Source organism: Archocentrus centrarchus, chromosome 20 (assembly GCF_007364275.1).
Source record: "Archocentrus centrarchus isolate MPI-CPG fArcCen1 chromosome 20, fArcCen1, whole genome shotgun sequence".
Lineage (NCBI taxonomy): Eukaryota > Metazoa > Chordata > Actinopteri > Cichliformes > Cichlidae > Archocentrus > Archocentrus centrarchus.
This window is the reverse complement of record NC_044365.1, coordinates 19,870,915-19,891,409: the sequence shown is the minus strand read 5'-3', so window position 1 is coordinate 19,891,409 and position 20,495 is coordinate 19,870,915. Positions and strand designations below refer to the sequence as shown.

The 20,495-nt window shown below is 39.0% G+C and overlaps 1 protein-coding gene across 1 annotated transcript in view; it reads right to left on the bottom strand.

Moving 5' to 3' along the window:
• Positions 1-1,375: 1,375 nt before the first annotated feature.
• The window catches only part of gpr158a (G protein-coupled receptor 158a), a 90,834-nt gene continuing 71,714 nt past the window's right edge, over positions 1,376-20,495 (bottom strand). Inside the window, exons 6-12 of the mRNA XM_030756881.1 lie at positions 18,150-18,259; positions 13,808-14,046; positions 10,598-10,736; positions 5,691-5,796; positions 3,864-4,010; positions 3,690-3,773; positions 1,376-3,230 (exon numbers count right to left, since the gene is read on the bottom strand). Coding sequence (XP_030612741.1) covers positions 1,389-3,230; positions 3,690-3,773; positions 3,864-4,010; positions 5,691-5,796; positions 10,598-10,736; positions 13,808-14,046; positions 18,150-18,259 — 2,667 coding nt within the window. The 3' untranslated portion in view covers positions 1,376-1,388. The remainder of the gene's footprint in view (positions 3,231-3,689; positions 3,774-3,863; positions 4,011-5,690; positions 5,797-10,597; positions 10,737-13,807; positions 14,047-18,149; positions 18,260-20,495) is intronic.

The following is a 20,495-nucleotide window of genomic DNA, read 5'->3' as shown; positions in this document are numbered from 1 at the left end:
TTTAAAAACCTGCAGTACTAACTGGCAACTTTTTGTAGCCACAACTATAAAATATAAACCCAAGTTGTAATTAACCAGAATTATTGTGTCACTTTTTAAAAGAACTTGCTTGACCTTTTATTTATTTATTTTTATATTGAGGCAGTAGAACTGTAAACACAAAGGCAGGAACTGATCTTATACAAATTTTCATTTTACTGCATCTCATTTGTCCTTTAAACTTATGATATTGCAGTCGCAGACACACATGTACTCACATTTGATGCAACACAAAGATCCAAGTTGGATTCATACACAGAGCTGGTGCAAATAATTTTTCCTTCATCCCTTTTAACATATGTGAACATATCTGATACATTCATGTTAATGCTTCTCTCAAATATTACCCTTTAGCTTTCCGAAATATGAAACAGGGATGTGAGGGTCTCAAAAAAAAGTAAACTGAAACGACAACACCATAGATTTGCCAACACAGGAACTGCTTTAGTTGACAAACCAGTAGGGTCCATCTACTCTTGATACCTGGCTGTGCATGCTGTTTATATAATTCACCATCACAAAACGCTGAAGAAGAAGAGGACACAGACTTCCCTTCAGACTGATACAAGACAATGCTAGTTAGATAGGCACATACAGTACATCTCTGCAGACTTGGAAGTATTTTAATCTGCCGAGAACTACAATTAAATAGATTTAAACAAAACGTTTGGTCAGTGTGGGATATTGTGTGATATCATGCCATGAGTTTGAAAGTAAGAAGACGAAATGTACAAGTAGGACAGAATCTGTCCTCAGTTCTTAATTTATGAAGTTGGCTAAAGTGCTATAGACTCATTTCTTTCCTCTATGCCAAGGACACAAACTAATAAATTAACTTTACAGCTTCAAGACCTGCATCTCTCTTTGCAAATATCCCCTTGTTCTTTGGCTTTCACTTTCCCTGTTATGTAATTCAACCTTAATTTTATACCTTCTTATTTGTACACAACAATATTTACCTCTACATCTCACGTCCAAGAACTGATGATACCAAAGAAAATATAAGAACTGCTGCCATGATGAACACAGATGTTTAACATTGCTTATGAAGTGAAAAGGCTGAATTAAAGGTTGCATAATTAGTCTACAATTTATCTTCAGGAGTGTCCTGTAATAATCTGGAATGCTCATCATGACTGCTTTTTTTTTTTTTTTTTTTTTTTTTGTACATTTTACTTTTTTCCAAAATAGATCAAACAAAACCTTGGAAAGGAAGGCAACTTGTGGAACTTGATCAACTTTGCTTCCAAGTCACCATACTAATAGTAAAAGGTAACATTTAACGATTTCAAAGTGGAAAAAAGTATACATCAATAATTATAATATCAGTGGTCCATTAAGGTTGAGTGTCATGCCTTCTTGCTTGATGTACTATCCTCGAAGTCCCAAGGACAAACGTCTGCCTTTTTAGCAGCACTTACAGCCCCACCTTTAGGAATTGGGTTGCTCTGTTTCACTGCAGAAGCACTTTTTTCTGTACCTTTTTTATCCTCAAAATCCCACGGACAGACTTCCGCCTGCTTTTCTTTGGCTGCTCCGACGTTAGCGCTTTTCCTTTTTTCTACTAGTGGCACCTCCTGGTGACTCTCTACATCCCACGGGCAAACCTCTGCCATCTTTTGTTGGCTCATGTGTTTCTCTGAATATTTACTCTTGTCCTTCACTTTTGTTCTACTTTTTTCATCGTCAACGTCTTTTGATTTCTCTTGCTCAACTGTTCTTGTGGAAGGGGGCCCTTTCTTTTTAGAAGGTGATTCCTTGGTTTTGGGTGTTTGTGAGGGGCTAGGTATCCTCTCAGAATTTGGAGATGCTGCGGTGCTGTCAAATTCCCATGGACAGACATCAGCTTTTGATGTTAGTAATGCTGCTCCTTTGGGTGGATCTGAGAAGGTGCTTCTGCCTCTTGCATCCATTGGAGATGTTCCCTTTTTCTGATTTGTCACGTCTTGTGAGTGAGCTAATGCGGTTGGTTTTTTCAGCTCTTCGAAGTCCCATGGACAAACATCAGCCCGATGTGTTTTGGAACTTTCAACTGCAGACTGAGGCTGCTGGGCTTTAGGCTGAGATACTGATTGCTTCGATGCTTCCACTTGACTGGCTTGACTCTCACCTCCCTCCTCCCATGGGCACACCTCTGCTTGAATAGCTGATGACCTCTGAATCTCCTTTGAGTGCCTGCCACTAGATGGAGACTGATCAGAACCTTTCTGCTTCTGAGATTTGGCTCCTTTAGTGCTACCTCCGTGAACAGTTGTGGTTTCTTTTGGTGCTATAGATACATGTTTTTGGACCTTATTTTCAGATGGAGTTGGGAGATCCTCCACCTCCCAGGGACATACTTCTGAGAGATCATAGAGGTCTTTTCCCTTAATGGGGTCAGAGCAAATTGTCGGCTGGCTGCCACTAACTGGCTGTTTCATGATTCTGCCTTTTGTGGTGCTTTGTTTGTACTCAACTGACTGGCTGATAATCATCTTGGGCTGGCACTCATTTTCAGGCTCTACATTTGCCTTTGTGTCTTTGCTCTTTGGCTGATTCTTTTTATTGCTTTCCTCTGTACTCTGCGTCTTTCCAGTCAAACCCAAAGTCTTTTCTTTGGCACTTGCAATGACACTGAGGGACTTCTGCAGCATGGAGGCTCTTGGATGAATTGGTTTTTTGTCTGCAGTGAGATTATGGGCACTGGCTGACTTGCATACCAAGGGAACTGATTCTGTAGATTCACTGGGGACATTTACATTCTCATTGGACTTCTTCTTCACAAGCTTCTTGCCCATAAGTGTATCCAGGAGAGACTCTTCAGCTGTGTTCGCATCTATCTTGTCATTCACGGTGCTCTTGGAGTCCTCACTCTGGTCACGGACATGATCATAGCTACTGTGTGACTTCTTCAGGGAGAAAACCTTGTTCTTCAGTGTCTCCTCCTTAGCTGGTTTTCCTGGGTAAGCCATATCTAAGGGGTTCTTCTTCAACATGCAGATGCTGTTACGATTGCTCCCATGCTCTCCCACTTCCTTCTCTTCACGGCTGCACTGCCGATGCACAGACTCGGGAATCTCTGTGATGCGCCTCATTAGCGAGCGACCTAGCCCTTTCTTAGAGCTTCGCTTTTTCTGGAGATGAGGGTTATTTGCCAGCATCTTCTTCCTCTTGTAAATCTCCAACTGGGAGTACAGTTTCTTCAGCTCTTCCTACACAACAATGATAAGACAGATGCAAAGTTATAAGTTTCTTTTTAATGACATCATCCTGGTTCAATTAAAAAAAAAAAAAAAAGGTTTGCACTCAAACACTGGTACAGAAAAGCAAACAATCTGCTGCACAGAAAACATGCAGTACAAATTAATGACACGCAACTACAAATAGTTTTTAAACATGCTGAAAAAAGAAAAGACAGTCTTGGACAGCATCAAATAAGGAAATGGAGTGTCTTTTAGTGTTAGGTCTGAAACAGCCTCTAAGCTCAGGTCCTGAATCAAGTTGTATTTCTGTCAGTATTTCCATCTGAGACAGTGAATGCTCTCAAGTACCTGGATGTCATCAAAAAGAAAAAAAAAAACACTTCCTCTAGATTATAGGCTTAAGGCACCCAAATATTTTGGTAGAGAGACTTCTTCAGCTCTAACAGACAAACAGAAATCTCTGCTCACGTTGGCACGTTTTTCCCAAAGGCTGTCGCAAGACCTTATGCCACAGCCATTAATAGAACTGAGATGGCCCATTTCGTCTGGTGTCTGCAATAAAAAACTGCCATGGCTCAGTATTTTTGGAGGTTTCAAAAGGTACACAATGGAAATGTAAAAGTTTGTGGAAACACCGCTCACCCGGATGTCTTCAGGGTCCAAGCTATGCTCACTCCACGCTGATGTTATGCTGCTGTTGAGGTACGACCCAGAGCGACCCATGTCCAGCTCGTCCTCATAGGCCTCAGAGGCGATATCATCTCTCATGTGGGTGCCAGCAAACAGGAACTGATGGAGGGCAATAAAACTGGTCAGTTCCATACATTTTCTTAAACAAAAAAGACAAACAAGTGATTCCAAGCAAAGATCTTTAAAAACAAATAATAAACAGCAGCTTTGCTACTTTGCCTAACATTATTCAAGAAGAAGTAACTAGAAGAAGAAGAAGAAGAAACAGCCTTTATTGTCCCACAGAGGGGAAATTTGGGTGTAACTAGCACAATTAGTGCATTAGTTGGTATTTTTGTGTATATAGAGAATTTTTATAACATTATATTTCACAGATTAAAATAAAGACCACCATGAAAAAAACTTGTAATCATAGACTATATATGAAGGAAGCCAATGCAGAAATCTTAAATTTCTAAGAGCCAGCAGGGGGAAAGTCCACTGATGCAAAAAGAAGTCTCATTGTATAGTCAAGTCAAGTCAGTTTATTTATATAGCACATTTAAATCTTCATCATCATCCTTTGTTCAGTATTTCTACTATTCTTCCTTTGCAGTTGACCAAATCATCTCAGCCTTGCCTCTCTAACTTTGTCACCAAAATGCTTAACCTGAGTTGTCCCTCTGATGTACTCGTTTCTAATCCTGTCCATCCTGGTCACTTTCAGTGAAAATCTTAACACCTTCAGCTCTGCTACCGCCGACTTGGCCTCCTGTCTTTTTGTCAGTGCCACTGTCTCCAAATGAAAACAAATTAGGGAATTTTGAACAATTAATACGGCTCACAAAAGACACAGTTGTAAAATGATCCTAAACTGAAAACGCCAATGAGAAGCGATGTGTTTTTATATGAGACTTTAAGGCTGTTAGGTAGGACTGTGAGGTAGGTGACTTCAACTTAAGAGGAAGGCTACTCTAAAGAACTGCTGGCTGACTGACCTGAGCAAGCAGCATGGCACATGAAATTGTACCAGATCCAACAGATCCTCAGAAGGAGGCCAAGGCAGGAGCCAAAATTTGAGCAAAATGATTTAAAGAGTTATAGAATATAAACATATTTACAGAATATGTTTATGTATAGATGTCTAGTGTCCCACTGCTGTTTTTTTTTTCTATGAGTAAACACTAGCTTAGGTCCCTGTCACACAGGTCAATAGAATAGTCAGTGACTCCCGGGAAACCTGTCTTTCCTTGGGAAAAATGTGTATGCACAAAATGGTACACAAGTGGTTGCTGCACCAAAAACCTCCTTGCAATTGCTTTGGTCTCTAGCAGACCATTTGCCATGGTCCTATGCATGGAAAAGTGTTTGCAGACAAGTCTGTGTCTTTCATGCAAACTATGGGTGGCCGTAGCAATCTTTTAGTGACCAGCTCATTGGGAATATACCCCCACTCTCCAGTGACCACTGGTTGCCAAAGGTTCACTGGACATTCTCCACTGCTGTGTAAGGGGGCCATAATGAATTCTTATAAAGTTTTATAACATGAACATGATGTTTCTGTTGTAAATGGTGAACAAATCTAAAGTAAAATACATAAAGACAAGTATATTTTTTTACAACGTTATAGGCTGTACTTATACAAGTTGCTACCATGTGAGCATGATGAGTCCTTGTGATGTGATGCCACAGCTGAAATACTGAAATTGAGGTCTCACACTGGTGGTCCACAAACCAGCTGTTACTTCGCCCATCTTTTCCATAAAGTCTATGAATGTATGGACACATTGTGACGGTTACCTTAGGAATAAGTAGAAGACCCAATGTGACTGTGACAGTTAGGTGGGTATGGGTGAAGAACAGGAGCAGCATCCAGTCTGGATGGAGCTCAGGAGCGAGAGCGAACCTGTAAAAACAAAGACGGACATCCAGATATGAAGCTGATGTTAGCCAAATGTTTCACTCGCTGTAGACAACATTGTTGTTTCTCTTATTCTGATGTATCTATAAAGCTGTACAGCATCATCATTCAAGCTGCTAAACCTCAGCACATAAACCAGAAATGTATTTAAACACCGAGACACATCTTTATGATAGCGTATCATCAAATTCAAAGTGTGCATTCAGTAACTGGAGTGAAACCTGCATCAAAGCTCTTGGATACAGACGGAGCCGGAAGTGCCTGTCTAGTCATCAAATGCACTCCTGCAATGTTCCACTTGGGTGATCCTCTTACCAGCAAGGACACAATATTTTCCTCATTCATTCAATTGGATTCACAATAAAAAGGAGTGACCTTCATCTGGTCACAAGATTCAGTCTGTGTATACATCAGACAGGAACACACTGGGCTGGCTGTGGTGCAGCAGTTGGTGGAAAATAAGATAATTACTGTTTGAAACAACAGCGGTGCAAAGAGTAGCTCCAGCCTGTTATTTAGAATGAACTAACAGGCTTTCAGCACAGTGAGACCTTGTGTGCACTAAGGATATGAAGTCGTGTCCTGTTAGATGGTAATTCCACCAGTGGAGAGCCTCTATCCAAGCAAATGTCATGTAGTAGGCTCATTACGCTGCTGAGGTTGGCAAATGGCTAATTAACAAACAGTTACTGTGGTAATAGCTGTGAGGCATGAATGAAGGCAAATGTCCAGCATATGAAATGTCTCGAAGCTTTGAAGTCTTCCCTCCTTCACGTTTTGTGAGGAATTCTGTGCAGATGAGGATTTAATAACTCTGGCATGCTGTCTCCCCTCAGCCTGCAGCATTTCACTGTGTGATCCCCACCACTCACAGACTTGATCGATTTCATACCAGCATCCCATTCACCTAAACCTGGCCTAAACCTGATGATAACCACGGCCTACACGGAAGTCAAAGCTTTAAGTGGCCACTATGGGATCAAATAGCCGGTTCTTCGTGCAACATACATGGATGGTGGGTGCCTTTAACTAGCCCTGATGTACATTGGAGCCCCAGGTGGCAACCAGTCAGAATCACCCTGCCACACCAGGCAACTTTCCAGTTTATTAAGGGCCTCGTCTGGACATTTACTGCAGAGAAAAGCCTCACAACAACGCTCGAGAGGCTCGTTAAAAGAGTTGGCAAAGCAATCGCAAAGAGCCAGATGTTCAAAAACCATCAAAACTGTTAAAAATTCACATTTCTTCCAATAACCTATCGATAATGTGCAATTTATTGTTAATGAATGCTAATAAAGCTGCCAATAATTCAAGCTATTGATGCTGTCTTAGAAAAAAAAAACATCATGACATGGTTCATTAGTGAATAATGTGATGGCGCTGAGCTCTCAATTAGGGCGGCTCGAGGTAGGAGCGGCTGCGGCGGTGTCAGCTGAAACGTCTCATTTATTAAAACTGCAGCTGACATGTAGACTGGAGGGAGAGGGCCGATTTCACTACAATAAAAATTAACTACCAGACGAACAGAAGAGTTCTACATGGAAATGAGTCAATCTACTGGAGGACATAAACATCAAAATGACAACCCAATCACAGACTATGATATTAAATATGGAGCCAGTATGTGTGGGACATTTTACAAATTTAAGTGACAACATTTGCACGCTGAAAAAGCAATTATGTGTTTTTTCACCTCTCCATGGAGCACTATGTGAACGGGTGTTTGCCAGGCAGTGACATCTAAACATTTCTTGTGACTGTCTGTGTCATAGTCCTTGGTGTTTCATTTGAGATTTAATGCTACACTAATGTTTGACGTTTTGATTTTTGTGTTTGTTAAAGTTTGGGTTCCTCTTTTGATTCCTTTCACACATAGTGCCAATTTAGAATCACCACTGAACCTAACTCCACCCATGCCTATGGACTGTGGGAGGAAGCTGGAGAACCCACACAGAAACAGGGAGAATATGCAAATTCCACACAGAATTTCCAAGCTGGATTTGAACCCAGGACCTTTTTGATGTGAGATGACACTGCTAACTACTGCTACCCAAAAATAAATACATTTAAATGAATAAATAAATAATCTCTTTAAATGGGGCACATTTAAAGAGAGGAAAGTCTTACATAAGGATGTTGAATAGCTCTAAATTTAGTGTAATGTGGATTTATGGTGAGAAAATATTCATCCCTAATGATATCAACATATAGCAAATCCATTATCAAGCTCACACTTCATATTTTCAAATCAGTTAGACAGAAAACCTCAAAGCCCCCGGTGAATAGACTCAAGAACTAGTTTGTTTCAAATGTGTAGTATCTCATTCACATCTGTGAAATAACTTTTGTCTGTAACACAGTTACCAAATAATGAATCAAACCTCTATGTTCACTTACATACTTTAATCATTAGCGCTTATGGTTGTCAATGAATGGATTGCATTTTTTTTTTGTTGACGATTTTTTTTTTTTTTTTTTAATCATCATAGTTTTTGAAACACCTGTCTATTTCTGCTTCCACCTTGGCATTATATGGAGAGTAACAGTAACATAATTTGTACTGCTCAAAGTGTTTTGGTAAAAATTCTAGACAAATATCAAATTTCACTGTTTGGATATAGTAGTGTAACAGATATTAGCTGTGGCCTCCTCACAGTATATCACAGGTGTGGGTGTATGCTGCAAAAAACTGTCAGTGCTGAGTGAGAAAACACGGACTGACTGTACAAACAGTACTGGTTTACTTGTGTATCTGCTGATAGGTCCTGCATTATACCCAGCCTTAACAAGTCTCACTCGATCCCAAATTCTTTCCAGTTTCAGCTAAAAACACCTCACAGATCATGTCACTGTATTCTTGTTTTGCATTTTGGCCTTTTTTCAGTTAAATATTTTGTTATTTGTTTATAATATTTTTTGGTTACAGGCCTCTTCTCTTTGATTCTCTGTAGCATTAAATAATATGAGCTGCTGCTGCCCATTTCCAGAAGAGGGCAGTACCTTTCCTGCCATTACCACACACAACCTGAACCCAAAATGCAGCAGAGTAACCCTGCTTCTGTGCCGTAACCCCAGAGTGTCCGAGTGCAGGATGATCCCTCTGAGAGCTGCTGGTTGGTGACAGAACTGTGAACCAGGAATCTGGCCCAAACACGGACAGACTCACTACTTTACACAAAGCACAATGTTCCAATGCAATAGTGTTAACATACACTACTGCATAGCCACAATTTCTAGCATTGTAACTACTTCTTTCATGTATACTGTCAGGTAATAATAATAATTTTTTTTTAAAAACCTGCAGAGTTTGAGCTACAGTAAAAACTAGCGATGTGACTAGTCGACTATCTGATTAAACAGTGTTCCCTTCAGTAGTCTGCACCAAAAATACTAACTGGTCAAACAAATTATCAACATTTTATTAATGTGCAACAGTTAGTGTTACAGACTGTGTCAGAATAAACTTCCATATAATCACTGGAATGGGTTGACAAAGAACGGCACGGGTGTGTGGATGTTAACCTTAGAAGAAAGCAACACTTTGCAAACTAATCATCACGAGTCCACGATGTTATGTGCAGTACAAACTGCCACAAATTTTCCTTACATTTAAAATCCTATTTGATTATTAAAGAATGGGATTAAATGGACTGTGGGATTAAACATATGCAATGTTTGCACAGACATTTTTTGTCCTCATCCATTAGATTAGGATCAATTTTTAACATTTTCTGAGAGTTATTCTAAGTTTTTTGTTAAATCAACTATGAAATTAGTGGCCAGAAATGCCAGAACACAGCCCTTGTTTGCTGGAGTGCCCACACAGGAAGTGACGTGCTGATCATGGACCATAAAATGCCAATGACATTTAACAGTTTCAAGCAATAACAGGTGAAGTGGGTGGGTCCTCTGTGTGAGCGACTACAGCAAATACTAACAGGGGCGAGGGATATCGTTGATTAACATATGAGGGGTGGTAAATAAATTAGATGGTTACCTTGGCAACCAGAGGCTGGGATGTACAAAAGCAGGGGACCGTTGAATCGCTTTATATGTGAATATAGTTATGTTAGTAACCCACACATATTCTCCCCTAACAGCCAACAGGATGAGGAGGCGTACAGCTGATAGTTGGAAACAAGTCACAGTGGCATATTTTCAGAACTTACCCTGAAGCCCTAAAATTTTGCTTACTTTTCTTCAAGCTTCACCTTTTTTTTCCTGTCTGTATAAAAGTGAAGTTGAGCCAAACAGCATCGTTAAGCTTGTCCTTCATTTCTGATTGTCATCACAGGATTTTGCTGCGCAGCACGAAGCAAATTTTTTTGCCAAAGTTGAAACATTTTAACCTGTGCTCACCTCTGTGCCTCTGTTTGCATTGCCCAGTGCAAATTTGCATCAAATCACCTCATTGCATAGGTGTTGTATATAAATTTTGCACACCTGTGCAAAAACTTGCCTTTGCATTAGATTTGAAAGTTTTCAGAATTTCTGATTTCTGTCATGGCAATGACTGGGCAATGTTAGCCACTTTATCCATGCAATATACTAATGTACTGCTACTAAGGCTCTTCCTTCAGAAATCATTTTGCCTTACTTGGTACATTATGTTGGCTAATGTTAGCAGAGTTCATCATTAAACAAGCAACTCACCTCATGTAACTTTCTATTTAAATTAATGTTTTAATATATATTTACAATTTTAATTTAAAAAAAGAAAGCATATAACTTTTGTTTAAAATTTACCCACTCATGAAACCAGATCACTGGGAGGAGGAGATGTTACCTGATGACATAGAATATAGCAGACAGGACAAGCTCATTGTGAACAGCGATGGCCATGTAGCGAGGCTCGTGAAAGGCCGATGGCACAGTCCTCACAGCGTAACACAGATAAACTGCCCACAGCAGGAAGAGGAACTCAGCTGGGAAGTGAAAAATGAGAAAAAAAAGTAGTAAACACAATGAATCTACAGGCCAAGAAGTCATTTCTATGCAACACACACTCTTTACATGTGCACCAACCAACCAGCCACTTCACACTCCAGTGCGCTCGTGGAGCTGCCACAGATGGTTGTACAACACGCGTATACAGGAAAGTGCCCTGCTCAACAGACTCATTTGTAACAGCTGTGGTTGTATTCTCAGGGCAGTAAATGAATCCCCGTGCACCTCCACGGCAGCCTCACAGAAGGTTTCCACGGTATCCAGCTCTGCAACTGTAAACACGTTTGGTTGTTGCCTGTGAAGGCAACTGAATCATGTTTTCTTACTATAGGAACAACAATCACTGCAAAGTGACTCAATACTATAAACTCCTCACTCTCTGGATTTTTTTTCTAAACTTTTGTGTATTTGGTAAGTAAAACTATTTACTTAAGCATGTACTGGAACAGCTGAAATTAACTTGTTTTTTCTGTTTCTAGAAAAAGAAATGAAATAGGGAGAGCGCGCAACAAGGGAAATCTAACAGTTTTTTTTTAATGCTTTATTCAGAGCATTTGTAAATTATTTATCAATCATAGTAGTTCCAGCACAAGTCCTTCATAATGGACAGATTTTATTTTTTGATTCACCTCTTTAAGTCTCTTTGTAATCTATCATTCAAATCAGTTTTTAGATGAGAATAGCACCCTGGAGGTTTTTCAGTCAGGTTTTAAAACCCTTCATAGCACAAAATCTGCTTTATTAAGAGTTTTTAACAACATCCTTCTTGCATGTGATTCTGGGAACCATGTTGTTCTGGTTTTACTTGACCTAACTGCTGCCTTTGATACTTTAGATCACAACATTTTAATATCTCGTTTACACCACTTACCTGGCAGAGAGAACCTTTTCTGTGAACATTCTTGATGCTGAATCATCTGCTGCTTCTCTGCCATGTGGTGTCCCACAGGGCTCAATTCTGGGCCCACTGCTTTTCTCACTGTATTTACTGCCTCTGGGTTCTATCCTCAGAAAACATGGAATCTCATTTCATTGTTATGCCAAATGATGATTGCCAAATTTATTTGCCTTTGAAGCAGAAGGATATCCATTCCATAAAACATCTCCTGGCGTGTCTAGCTGATATTAAAGCTTGGTTGGCCTTGAACTTTTTAAATTTTAATGAAAAGAAAACAGAGGTGATGGTGTTTGGACCCAGTGGCTCCTGTGAGTCCTCCTCTGTTGACCTGGGACCCTTGGAGGTATATTTTAAACCCATTATTACTGATCTTGGTTTTAAGGTGGACAGTGATTTTTAAATTGGACAGCCAAATCAGAGCCATGGTTAAGTCCAGTTTTTATCATTTGAAGCAATTGGCGTCAGTAAAAGCATTTCTATCTAGGCAGCATTTTGAAACAGTGATCCATGCTTTTGTTTCATCTTGACTGGATTACTGTAATTCACTTTGTTTTGGAGTCAGTCAGTCAGTCGCTACTCTCACGTCTGCAGCTGGTTCAAAACGCTGCTGCATGACTTTTGATGGGAACTCAAAAGAGAGAGCACATGACCTCTGTCCTGGCCTCACTTCACTGGTTGCCTGTACATTTTAGGATTCATTTTAAAATTCTCATGTTTGTTTTTAAATCTTTGCACAATCTTGCCCCACCTTACCTCTCTGAGCTTCTTCACCCCTACATACCTTGCCGGTCTCTCAAGTCAGCAGACCAGCTGCTCTTGGAGGTACCAAGATCAAGAAGGAAGCTCAGAGGGGACAGGGCTTTCTCTGTTGTTGGTCCTAAGTTATGGAATGACTTGCCTTTGCAGGTTAGAGCGGCCCCTTCACTGTCCACTTTTAAAGTTCGTCTTAAAACCCATCTTTTTTCCTTGGCTTTTAACTCCAGCGGGATATAGTTTTAAACTGTTTGTTTTTGTTGTTTTTTTTAATTTGAAAGAGTTATTTAATTGTTATTTTTTTGTGTATTAATGTACAGCACTTTGTGTCAGCTGTGGTTGTTTTAAAGTGCTTTATAAATAATGATGGTATGGTATGGTATGGTTGTACAGCTTACAGTGGATTATATTGAGGTTTTTGCAGATAGGTGACTGCTAACCACAGGACATTAATTTGTCTGCTGCTTTTGGATATGTCACAATCATGGTGACAAAGTAGAGTCAAGTGAACAAGGCCTCAGTCACACAGGCACTAACCCTGTCCTGTACCTGTGTACAGGTGAATCTGAACTAAAAGAGCAGATGATAACAACTGCTGAAAGTGCAGTTTTGCTGCATGCTTAGGTCTTAACAATTGGTCCTTATTCAATAGGAGCTCACCTTTTTTTCATGAGATTGTTTCTGTGAAGAAACACAGCAAAGCAAAAAATATTACAATTAGATCTCTTGCTGCGAGTAAATGCAGGTGTGGATTTCTAAATCTGAAAGATTTATTGCATCTCTGTGGGTGTAAATTATAAGCTGTATTCAGGTGGCATCAGAGTTGCCCCGCATATCCATATTGCCAAGCTATTTTTACCTCCTAATAAACAGAATGAAAATGTGTCCTCAGTATACAGTATCGCAGCATGGCGGCCCGGCTGGGGGTCCATCTGTTTTCCCAGAACTCAAAAACGACCACAGCTCTCTCTCATGAAGCCTGAGTCAGCAGACATAAACCAGCATGCAGATTTCCTCAAAAAGAGATGCTACTCTCAGAGAATCTTTGATTTCTCATCTGTCTTCATCTGCTGCTGGTTGCCCTTCCCCTCTGTGCACAACATGGGAAAACATCCAAAAGTGTAGCACCAGTGGAGAGGATTAATGTCTTCTTTTGGGAAATATTTTCAAATGTACATGGAGGGGAGCTGTCTTAATCATCCAGTTTCACCCATCACTCATTCTTCCCTCATCTCACTTTCAACTCCCATCGCTTTCATGCCTAACAAATCATTTCTTAATTTCACGTGCACATCAAATAACCCACGTTTTCTCGCCGCAGTAGGCATACACAGAGTGTGGTGTATTTAAATCTATTCACAGTACACTTTGGAGGCAGAGGGCAGTAGTGGTACTTACCAACAGCCATCATGTAGTCCCAGCGATCCAGGAGGCATATGCTGAACTGCAGTCCATCGGGCGTGTAGCCCACCTCGATGAGAGCCAATTTCCTGTCCGGGTTTTGACAGACGGCAGATGTCCAAGCCACCAGGAACCAGCAGACAATGAGCAGAATGATACCCAGCAGACGCAGCACTCGCCAGCTTGTCATATAGGGGATCCTCTGGGCTGTACGGGACAGGAACACCTTCAGCACCCTGTGGAGGGAGAAGCTCACATTGAAAATTCTTCCAAAAATTAAGAAAATTAAGTTTTATTTAAACCTGTATAATTTGAAAAGTAAAGCAAGCATCCATGAGAGGGAAATACTTCTGCAGATCATCCCTGATGAGAGATTTGTCATTGTATGTGCTTTTGCACAGTCTGCCTCAAGCATATACATATATATATATATATATATATATATATATATATATATATATATATATATATATATATATATATATATATATATATATATATATATATATATATATATATATATATATATATACACACACACAAACACAATTTCCATCTGTTAGGCCTCACCTCCACTGATTGGAGTCACTGACCCAGACTTCTCCACTGTGTTTGTGCTGTTGGAGCCTTTTAAAGGATTTTTAATGAAATAATCTATTGTGGCCCTGTTGTGTCCAAGAAAATAATAGTTGAAACCCTGTCATCATCTGCCTGGTCAAAACTGGTCCTGGTACAGTGGCAAAAACTGAACTGTAGAAAGCCAACCAATTGAGTGTGCAGTAAATTGCTCAGTAGTTTAAAACCAATGTTGAGTTATTGTTGGCCATGTCAGTTCAGCTTTTATTTTGGAACCATCACTAGATGTCAAGAAAAAAAAATTGCCAGCCAACGGTCATTCAACATTGAAATGCTGGGGTGCCTTAAGAGTGCCTTAAGAGTCCTCAAGTTCAACTTTCCCCTCAGGTTAAAATCTCCCTCTCTCTCAACAAACATCCTCTGTACATTTCCTGGCAGCATATTACATCTGGCTTTGTACGTAATTTGTGCAGATTTATATTTTATGAGGTCCATGTACTTCAGAGTTTTTGACTTCAAAAACAATATGTTAGTGTGGTCTCTAAATCCTACTTAAATAATGATCCTAATTGCTCTTTTTTGAAGTTTACATAATGGTTGGAGTGAAGTTTTGTATGTGTTGCCCCAGACTTCCACACAGTACTCTAGGTAAGGCAATATAAGTGAGCAGTAAAGTAGGCGGAGTGAGTTGTGATGCAAAGGATGCTTTGCTCAGTACAGAGATGTTTCTTGACAGTTGAGTTTGTAAATGTTTGTGAGGTTTCCAGCAGATTTTGTTATCTATTGTCAGGCCCAGAAATTTTGTATCAGAGACTTGTTCTATTTCAACATTGTTTTCAGGCAATTTTACTCTCGCATCTTTTCTAACATTTCCAAACAACATGAATTTAGTTTTGTTTAAATTTAGTGATAGCTTGTTTCTATCATACCATGTTTTCAATTGATTCATTTCTTTTGTGAAAATTTCCAAAAGCTGCTGTGAATTCTCTCCACCACAAATGATATTAGTATCATCTGCAAATAAAATAAACTGCTATATATCAGATATTTTACATATATCATTGATGTATAAGAGAAACAATTTTGGTCCCAATACTGACCCCTGTGGGACCCCACAGACAATGTTCAAACACTCGGACTAATGGTCACCAATTTTTCACAAATTGCTGCCTGCTTCTCAAATAACTCTTAACCCACTCCAAGATCCCACCTCTAATACCACAGTGCTCCAGTTGATCATTATTTCATGATTAATTCATGATTAATTGTATCAAAACCTTTTTTTAGGTCAGTGAAAACTCCAACTGTACATTGTCTTTGATATGTATTAGTTATATTTTCAATTAGTTCCATTAATGCCATAGATGTCGAACTGTTTGATCTGAAACCATACTGACTATCTGTTAATATTTTATGTTTATCAATGAATTTGTCAAGTCTGTTGACGAAAACTTTTTCCAGTATTTTGGAAAATTGAGAAAATAGAGAAACAGACCTATAATTTGTGAATTGGTGTCTATCTCCACTTTTGTACACTGGTATTACTTTAGATATTTTCATTTGTGTTAGGATTTTACCAGTTTGAAGAGACCAATTGCAAATGTATGTTAAAGGTCTCGGGATACCATCAATAACTTTTTAAAAACAATTTTCATATCAATGTCATTCCAGTCTGTTTCAGTTTGTGGTTTCTCAACAATGTTGGTTATTTCCTTTTCTTCTACCACTGTTAAAAACATTGAATGAGGATTACATTCGATGAGTTCAGCTGCTCTCCCTGCAACAGTCCCATATCAGTGATTCCATCAGCCAAGTCTGGTCCAACACAAAGAATCTATTAAATTCATTAACCACATTCTCAATAGCACTAATATCTGTATCATTATTAGTGAAATATGTAGGATAATTTATTTGCTTAACACGGTTTTTAATAATGGTATTTAATGTTTTCCAAATCCCTTTAATGTTATTTTTGTTCTTATCTAATAATTTCCCATAATATTCTTTTTTGTATAACCTCAAAATACTAGTTAATTTATTTTTATATTTCTTTTATTTATTTTCAGCTTCTCTGCTTCTGTACTTCACAAATTCTTTATATAAGGTATTTTTCATTTTGTAATCCTTTTATGATCCAAGGGAGTGCTGCATATTTTTGCTTTTTGCTGTATTGTTTTATTGGGCAGTGCCTATCATATAACCATCTAAATTTTCGTAAGAATGTCTCATAAGCTTTATCAACATCTTTCTCCTTATACACCACCTCCCAATTTTGCTTATGTAGGTCACTTTTGAATGCATTCATGGATTCCTCTGTTCCAACCCATTTGTAATTTATTTTACTTTCCTGTTTGTTTGTCCTATAATTGCTGTCATATACTGCAAAAACAAGTAATTGATCACTGATGTCCTTGATTAAAAGGCCACTTACAGTTTTATTGGTCTGTAACTAGTCTGTACAGCTTGCTAACCAAGCTAGCAAACAAGTCAGCACCCCCTGATTTTAAAAAGAAGTTCAATTTTAACTAATTAGCTTTCAGAATAATGATGTTAGCAATCTCTTGAACTTTCATTTGAAATTTCTCCCCAGTCATGTCATTTGAGAACCGCTGATGCAAGGTAACCAAATGGTAGAAATTTATAGGGTGATTTCACTGAAAAAATTTAATAAATTTATTTATATGGGCATTATTTAATGTGAACTGTCACACCGTGGCCAGAATCTGCTCTTTGCTTGACTACATTAGTTCTCAAACTTTAACCAAGAAGTTTTAGCTGCCTCAGTCTTACCAAAGAAGTTAATCATCAGAAAGGAATCATGCAAAATGTAAAAAAAAAAATCTGAAAATAACCAAATATATTGTTTGTCACATGAGAAAAAGTACAACTTTTTACACTGTTTATTAAAAAAGCTAATATCTTGTAAACCTATTTACTGGTTTAAAAGAAAGTGGGCCCTGAGGTAGGATTAAATTCCATGTCAAGACTTCTTTTTCCTGTCTTGCTACAAAGCAATGTAACAGAAAACTTGTTAGCAATCACATTTACAGCAGTTATTCCACCTGCCAAATCCAAAGACTGGAACATGAATTCAGCTCTGCTCAAACACATCATCAGCATCGCTATTCTTAGGCTCTGCCCTTCACGCACATTGATGAAGTGTCCACTGCTCTCTCCACTAATGAGTCCCCCATCAAAAATTGATCTTTGCAGTATGTTCGCTTGCACCTCTAAGGGTGTACTTGGCCCTGCTGGCGTTAGCCACATCCTCTTAATCAGTATCTCCATTAGGGCATTTTGACAGATTCACCTGAGAAAAAAAAAAGGCCCACAGATGAAGAATTTCACGAGTGTCACTTTAAATACAGCCGACCCCCTCCCCCGTCTCATTAACAGCTATTCACTGCTGGATAACTCCCACCTCGCCTCTCACTCACCCCTACTGCATGCTCCGACAGTGCTTTCTCTTCCTCAGCTCTGTTTTGTTTCTCACCAACTATCATTCAAGACTTTGTTAAATATGAAGATCAAAGCACCCTGTGTTTTCTTAATCATTTCAGCTTGGCAATTATTTCCTGGACTTAACGAGGCGGTGAATCCAACTTAAACATGTATAGCAGCATAGTCCGGAGACGAAGTAGCTGAAAAATATGCTGCCTCGACAGTTCACAGGACTCAGCTTAACAAGGACTTAAGAGGTTAGATGGAATGTAATCTGATAAGTGCTTCCTTGGTTGGATAACAATGTTGGATTGTGCAGTACCTGTACAACTTAAGAGTCAGCGTCCCATAGACAGTAGCGAAACCCAGCAATCGAACCCAACGCAGAAGGATGCAGCGGAAAACACTCGGCTGGAAGTAGAGAATCCCAACCTGGAAGAGGACAAAAGAAGAAGAAGCATTAAACAGCAAAGGTCGTGAAAAGAAACAAAAAATAAATAAATAAACAAGAGCACCACCCAACTGTGAGTGTTTTCCATCTAAATGATAATGGGCCCTCTATCCCTGGGAAATCAAATTTAAATTCGTGGGAAGCTGCTGCCTTGTGCTCTCAGTGGACATCTCTATAAACAGTGGAGTAATCTTATTTAAATGTTGGTTTGCTCCAACTGTTCTCTTTTGGCATCTAGCAAGAGAACGAGTGGGTTTCATGTGGTTTAGATTCATCCTATCACCCAATAAGTCCCTTTGTCTTCAGTTACCTCCTCAGAATCTACTCATGAAGATGTTTTACTTGTTTTCGCTAAACTTTTTTCCACTTCCTGTGCCACCTTTTATCCATCAAAGGGAATTCAGAATACTGGCAACGTGATCAAACTCAGTGTGTATTGCTGATGCTGGGGTGTTTGGGGGCTTTGAACTTTTTTTTTTTTTTTGAGCAGTTTTTGTCAGCAGATGGTGTTTGCAGGGATGTCATGAATATGGTGACATGAAAGTTCAGAAGCTGCTTTAATTTTAGGACCCTGTGCTCATGTTGGCCAAAAAAAGCAAAGCACGAAACATTATTCTTTTTTTTTTCTCCAAAACTAGAAAGAGCAGCTCCATCTGCTGATGAAGAGTGTGTGCTGTGATTAAAAGGCCTGAGGAGCACTTGAGCTTGTTGACTTGGACGTGTCAGGGTGCAGTCTCAGGGATCAGAAGTATAGACTAAAATTGCTATAGCTAAACAGCTGCTGAGCTTGCCATAAATAGTGAAAAAAAAACAAAAAAAACTGGCATTAGTTTAGTACTTTTCTAGTCTTATTGAGCACTTAAAGCACTTAACAGATAGATGTATGACAGGTTTGCTCTGGTAAAAGCTAGTAAGCCCACGTTAAATCATGATTGCCTTAAAAAAAACTACACTGTAAAAAGCTCTTTGGTGAAAGGTGATGTTACTGTATGTGGCAATATTCTGGCATGCCTGTTTACAGTCTAAACATGTTCAAATATAACCTATTCAAGAAGGGGTAGTGGCAAAAGGCTCAAGAGGTGTCTGTGTCCACCAAACACCTCAAGGAGGGTTAGCACATACTCATAGAGTTACATCAAGTAACTACTATTTTTTCAAGCAGAATTTTATTTGGGAATAATTTTTATGATATATTTATCACCATTGGTGCAACTACCAATTTAAATTGTAATTATCTGTAATTATGAGTTTTATTAACATTTATAAAAAAGAACAAGAGCAGGCTGACGCTGCATATTAAGGTTGAGAACTCCCTGCACATCATACATAGACTGACGCCCTGAATCGAGAAGGATATCTGGATTAGTTAGTGAGAACATCAAGATGATGCCTCCCAGTCTTCTCATTTCAAGTGACGTTCAATTCTCAAATATATTTTTGACATGACATAAAATGTCAGATCTTCCAAAAATTTCCAAAAGTTTGGATCCAGATCCAGATCTAGATTGAGTCTCAAAAGTTAAAGCCCTGTCTCTGGTAAAACTGGAATGCAAATCTATTCATAACCTTTTGAGTAATAGTGCTTAGAAACAAACAATCAAGCCCAACTAAATACATAACCTGCCTGACAGAGGAACTCAGCAAATGCTAACAATTCTGGATTTTTTTTAAAAAAATCAACTGATGATTGCTTACAGTAAAAAGCATATTATATCTGAATCCTTATAATGTACTTCTAATTGGCGATCATGCGTGCATAAATTAATGAAATCTGTCTGGCCTCCTGTAGAGTGCTGCATACAGGAAAGAAAAAACATTAAGTGAATTCAGTTTCTGTGCTCCACCCCCTATCAAGGTAATGGTCTCTGCCTGGCCAAACCAGACAGAGTGACAGCACAGCTGTTACAATGGTGAAGAGCTGAAGAAAGAAATCTGCACATCATTATAGTTCTCATCTCCTATCTCCCATGGAAAACACAATGGAAAATCTATAAGGTGACATTTAGTCATTATCTGGATGATGAAGAACCCAGTGGTTTATGTAGGTGGATTTTTTTTTTTTCTAGAAATGTAATAAAACTTTGAGTTAAACTATGGCAAAGTTGGGATTGGTTATCAAAAGATGGTGATTTGATGTTAAAATCTAGCGATTACAGTTTAGCAGGATTAAACCCATCCAGGAATAGTCTCCCAGTCTTTAGGGATTGGAATCAGCAT